Source organism: Topomyia yanbarensis, chromosome 3 (assembly GCF_030247195.1).
Source record: "Topomyia yanbarensis strain Yona2022 chromosome 3, ASM3024719v1, whole genome shotgun sequence".
Lineage (NCBI taxonomy): Eukaryota > Metazoa > Arthropoda > Insecta > Diptera > Culicidae > Topomyia > Topomyia yanbarensis.
In genome coordinates this window covers 382,943,059-382,949,058 of record NC_080672.1, presented here as the reverse complement: position 1 = coordinate 382,949,058, position 6,000 = coordinate 382,943,059, and the positions used below count along the sequence as shown (strand labels likewise).

The window sequence follows — 6,000 nt, the reverse complement described above, 5'->3', positions numbered from 1 at the left end:
AGTACGATCGGAAATGAGCGAGTGAGAGCAGAAATGGAAGTAGGTAACTCTCTGAGAGGCTTTTCCCGCTGTAGGTGAGCGTGAGAAAATGCAGATGGGATCAGTGGAGACGCAGCATCTTTTGTTGGTGAAGGGTGGTTTCCGTCGGCGAGAGTTTTACACGAGAGAGAGCGCACAGGATGAAGGGATGAAATTTAGGACAAAGCTGCTGGGTTGTTATTTTTCTCATCGAGGATGAAGCGGCTGCCAACGGCGGAGACTGGCCTCGGATGCTGGCTTTTAGTACTAGACTAGACGTCTTCGGTGACGGCCGCGTGATTTGAACATCCACAGCTGGGCTCAGTAGGCTATGTACGGCAGCCAGTGGTAGGTTGACAGTACGCCCTTGGATCGCGTTCGTGTGTGAGATTTGCGGGAACTTTTCAATAATTTCCGTCGAAGATAGGTCGGGACAAAGTTCAGCTGTTGTTGCCAACTATCGATGGGAACGGTGACGACGACGACGGCGATGGCGATGGCGACCGCGCTGGATTTGGCTCGCTGAGTGCGGGATTTCTGTTGTTGTTATTCCGGAATCACGGATGCTGCAGACTTTCCGCTTAGGCGGACCGGGTCAAAATTAAACTTTGATCGGATAAACCGGAGTGGTTATCGTACGTATCAATGAAGTGATGTTTTGCAGTGAGTTGCTGGCAGCTGGCAGCCAGAAGGGTTCCGGTGTGCGTTCGTTGGATTCTGCACCAACATATTCGTGTGTGATTGTGTGTGCGTTTTTGGACGTGTGTGAAAAAGGCAGTGATTAAAATTTAAAATCCAATTCGACAAAGCCAGAAGAAGAGTTTGATTTATTGCCAGCGTTCGTCGCCGTGACAGTTCGAGTGAAACGTTTTCGGTTCAGTTCGTTCGTTCGTTCGTTCACTTGCCCGAGGACGCAAAGAAGAACCATAAAATATCAACCAGATTGTCGTCCTTGGTGGGTTGGGCTTGTCAGCAAAACAAGACGAAGTTTTGGCTCCCTGCATATACCGGATGCTGCCGCTGCTGCTGCTGGGGGCTGGAAAGGGGTGCCGTGGTGCCGCACGAAATGTGAAAAAGAGTGAATGCTATTTGCTTGGGAATAGGCAGCACTGAAGTAAGTGTGTGTAGAGAGAGAGCGAGTGGGTTCTGTGCAAGTCAATTCAATATCGAAGAGCTGCCAGGCAGCGAATGAAGAGCTGACGAAGAAACCGCAAAATGTCCCGACAAGTCAGTGAATGGTGTGAATAGGAATCCACAGCCGAAAGCTATTGATATTCAAATCAATATGTCATCTCGGAGGCGATTTATTACGAAAATGGTGCAATTTATTGCGTCGCTAGGAAAGTAGGAATTCGAACGCTGTGAACGTGCAGCCGAGGGCAGGCTTCCGCTTCGTTTGGGATATTTAAATTCGCCCATCCAATTGAGTGGGTGGCAATAGTAACGATGGAAATCCATCAGTCAGCTGATATGGGAAAGCCTTGGCGACTTTGTGGAAATGAAGAATACGCACAAGCTTAGTTATTGAACTGGTTCGGAGACTCTTTCTTCTCGTGTGTGAGTTGGTGTTGTATTTGGCGTTACATACAAATTTCAAATCCTTCTAAAATTTTATATAACAATAGTGAATAAGTGATTGTGAACTTTGTGCGTTACTCTTGAATGATGAAAGAGGGCCATTTTTTCCTTGACAGAAACAAAAAACGAGAATAATTAAAGTGAATAATTTTCCCCCTAACCAACTTACAGCGGTTGACGTCTAAAAACGTGTTAAAAAGGCTCTATCCTATCCATTACACTGTACCGTAAGAATCAACATTCACGAATGTCAAAACACACCGCTAGTAAGTGAAAAAACCAGAAAAGGGCACCTGAGAACACAGTCTAAAGTCCGAAATTATTGTCATAAATTGCAAAGAAAATTGGTCACCCACCAACCCAGCTGCGGTCTCCGAGCACATTCTTCTCTGTCACATGTCCTGACAACGAAATAAAATGTAAAAAAAATCCTTCCCTCCAAACAACGACATTCATCAGCGACCGCCGATTCGTGGAGCGAAAAGTTCACGACCAAGTAAAAAAATATCGTTGAAGAAGAAAAAACTCGTACACCACCACCGTTGCTGTGGAATCGAGAAGAATATCGTCTTACCGTTCGCTTAGACTAGGCCTGTACAATCTGCACGATCTGCCAGCTGGTTGTGATTCTTATAGCTCTCGATTTTTCCTCGGGCAGCATTTCGACGGCGGAAAAAATAAAAATAAATATCCTAGGCAGTGAGTAACAAACAACAGAAGAAGAAGAAAAAAAATACCTGCGAGAAAAATAGCGACAATTATGGAATTAATCATGACGGGTGGCCTCGAACCGTGGCAGCCGTTCCAAGCTGCAGGAACTGGTGCAGATTGCCGATGGAAACGGTGGTACTTTGTGGTTACGTTGCTACTCATAGCGACAACGGCGACATTGGCAAACGCACAAACACCAACGGAGAAAATACCCCTGGGTAAGTAAGAACCGCAGTAATAACTAATAATATATCCCGCCGCCGCCAGAAGGTGAAAGGGCAAACAGTAGGAAACGGGGTCCATACGACACATTATGGGTTGGAAAAATTCCTGAGAAAAGATATAAGGTAATGGATATTGCAGAAAGAAGAAAAAAGCATGTTTCCGTGGAAACTGTGGACTTGTACGGGGTCGAATTCCAAACACCCACAAACAACCGTGCCTGATGTGAAAGCAAGGAAAACCTTCTCTCACAGCCGTGTCGGAGAAAAATAGCATGGTAATATTTATTTCCTTTCGTGTACCAAAATAAACTGTCGCCTTTTGTAAATTGGGAAACCAATATTTATCGTTGGTGCTATTCGCTTTGTTCAGGATATTATTCGATTCACTGGTTTCCGGGAAATTTTTCCGGCACAATCCGCCAGGGCTTCGGTTGATGTGTCGTTCGAAGTGAATGTTGTGATTTATTGACAACTTGTTAGCGCTGCCCAGTGGGGTAGCCAAGGAATGGAGGGGGTTAGTCACCTTCTCTTTTGTCCAAACAAAATTTTTTTAGAGTGATGGAAATATGTATTTTTTTCTCGAATTCGTTTATTTGTACAATATTCATTTGGTATCTGGTATCAATTAAAAAAATAATATAATTTTCATTGAACTAAGGCCATTACAAATATTTTTTCAAAATGTCCCAGCACAACTTTTTTGGAATGGAGGGGGATTAAAACAAATATAAATATTTTAATAAAACGTTACATTTTCCGGTGACTGTACTCGCGAACGTATCTGCAGGGCGATTTCTGATGGCGAGGTTAAGCTGTTTGTTTTAACGAAGCATTTCTAGCAAACCATGCAACATGCAACAAACACATTTATCAAAAATTCGTATAAAGAGAGAGAGAGAGAGAGAGAGAGAGAGAAAGCGGTTTAAGCTTCTCGTTTTAAGAAATTTCCAGAACAGTCCTATGTCCAATAGCAATTGAATAAACTTCCAAGTTTCATTAAATCTTTAACGTGTACTTTTCAGGTATAATAAGAACTTTTTTTTATAATTCGTTTATTTGACAAGGCTCATAGCGGTAGCTTAACGGAGCCGTGGATCTTTTATATGTTTCCAAATATAAAAATAAAAATATAAACAAATATTATTATAATATTGGATCTCGTGCGCGCAACTTTTTATTGCGAGCAGAGACCTTCTTTCGCGGGGTTTGCTGGCAATCTGCATCTGGGGGATCATTTAATTCTGTTTTGTTTTTCACGTCCAGGTCGAAGCCGTCTTGGTGTCCGCAATCAGATGTTTTTCCCTGTTTCTTGCACTTATTGTTGACCAGCGTAAATCCGTCACTGTTACTGTTATCCTTGCCAATGTTGCTTACAATTGATTTTGCGGTACTGGATGCTTCTTTTGTGGTTGTCATTATGGTCTGTGCAAATGCTGCCACAAATTTGGCCACCGTTTGTGGTTCAGGCATTGGTATTGAAAACTCTGTTTTGGGTTGGTTTGCCGTAGATGAGTTGGCAGTCGGTTGAGATGCGTCTTCCTCTGCATCTTCCGCGTAAGGTTGTCCATGATGAGCTGTCTGATTACAATACTTGCACGTAGGAGTTTGCCCCTCATGGGTGCATAGCGTAGTTTGCATAATTGTAGTTCCGTGAGTTTTGAGTTTTATTGTCAAGTAGGAGGGTATAGGCCTTTCAACCCGCATCCTCACTACAAAAACGCCATTAGGAGTACTCGGGAAGAAGTTTCTCCAAGTATCAGGTGTAACGGATTCTACTGCTCCGTATTGCGACATGCATTTTGCAATTGGCTCAGGAGGGGTACGAGGCGATAGGTCATATAACCTTACATCTATATAATCGTTCTCAATATATACGGGAATCTTAATTCCAACGTTGTCACTTTCAACCACGTGTTTTAAATTGTTCTTCAAAACGAAACGCTCGGCTTGTGCTAACGTGTGGAATGATATTAACACTGCACTTCGAAGATGATGATACTGAAGAAACAACACTTCCGTAAGTCTAAGTTGCATTTTTACCTTCAGAAGGTATTCCACTTCACTAAAACTCGGTCGTTTTAAACAAAATTTAAAGTTAACGATCAATATAATAAGAACTATCGGTAAAGCATAAAAACCAGTCAAAAATTATCCTGCCCGATAATAAAACAAAGAAACAGGATTGTAACGCTTTAGTTTAATATTTTGGAAAACATTCGGGAATAGTTCGAAAGGTGCTCCTCAACTGCAATATTTTTGTCCATGTATTTATCGATATCTGCTGACACACTACTTTCTATTGCATATTCCATACACAGCAGCCTGGGTACCATATATTCTGTGCATACTATAATTTTTCGAGCTCAGTTGGTAATGTCGGGTTTGGTTGATTGCTTGTGCTTGAAGACTTGCAGATTTGCTTGCTTGGTACATGACAATCATGTGGCTTTTTTCCCAATTCCGACTGAGAGTTATTCAGTGGCGTAATTTCTCGCCATACTTATTACCCCCTTGTGAGAGCCATCTTTTACCTAGTTTTGTCGCAATCTACTCGAGTGTCGAGGTCGGTCCGACGCTTCCGGCTCGCTGGCTTCTCGACGACTCCATCTAGTCCTTGGTGGTGGAACTAACTTGCTCAAGAGCATCCCGGTAGATTGATGAGATCAAACCGGTGATTCTGAGTAGAAAGTGGCATCCAGTATAAAGCCGACCCGCTTCCGGTGCATCGACATAAACTACTCGAGTTATTTTTTTGAACGTGTCCACTGGAAAACAGACAGAGAAACAATGGCTGGAACGGCGAGAATAAAGAAACGGTGAAAATTCACCTTTTTATTGGAAACATCGAAAAAAGATATGTCCTGAAGCAGGAATCGAACCTGCGATCTCCCAGTCTCTAGTTGGGTGCGTTAATCACTCCATCATCGAGGAACTGTGATGATGTCATCACATATTCCCAATAGTATCGTGATTACCGCTGCAGCCTCCACCGATTCCTCCCAATGGGGGATTGGGGGTCGATAGGTCAATTGGGAGTCTGTTTTCCAGTGGACACTAGAGTGATAGGAAAAAAATGACCCCTATCGGCCCACCCCTGATTCGATTCCTAGTCCCACCAGGAGTATTTGCACCAAATTTGAAGCAAATCGTACAAGTCTAGTTACTGGACCAACGTGCCGGAAGTTTGTATGGGAATTTTCAACAATTTACATGGAGAAAACCATGGTGGCACTGTATGTACCGTATTATCACTATAAGTGAAAATAAGAAAGAAAATTTAATTGTCTACAACTTTGCCGAAGACTGCTAGTGAATTCGGCTTTGTTAAAAGAAGTTATTAAACTTTTAGTGAAGTGATGTCTGAGTCAGTTTTGCATGGGGCCTTGCAGGGTTGTGTATCAGTACTCGATTCGCGCGAACTAAACATTTTTGTTGAATAACCGTAAGATTTAGCTCTATAGTATATTCA

General features: G+C 42.7%; 1 protein-coding gene across 2 annotated transcripts in view; it reads left to right on the top strand.

Annotated features, from left to right (window-relative positions):
• Positions 1 to 275: 275 nt before the first annotated feature.
• The window catches only part of LOC131691701 (glutamate receptor 1), a 496,119-nt gene continuing 490,394 nt past the window's right edge, over positions 276 to 6,000 (top strand). For both annotated transcript variants that reach the window (XM_058978296.1, XM_058978295.1), the window contains exon 1: positions 276 to 2,525. In XM_058978296.1, the coding sequence (XP_058834279.1) occupies positions 2,357 to 2,525 (169 nt within the window). In that variant the 5' untranslated portion in view covers positions 276 to 2,356. The remainder of the gene's footprint in view (positions 2,526 to 6,000) is intronic.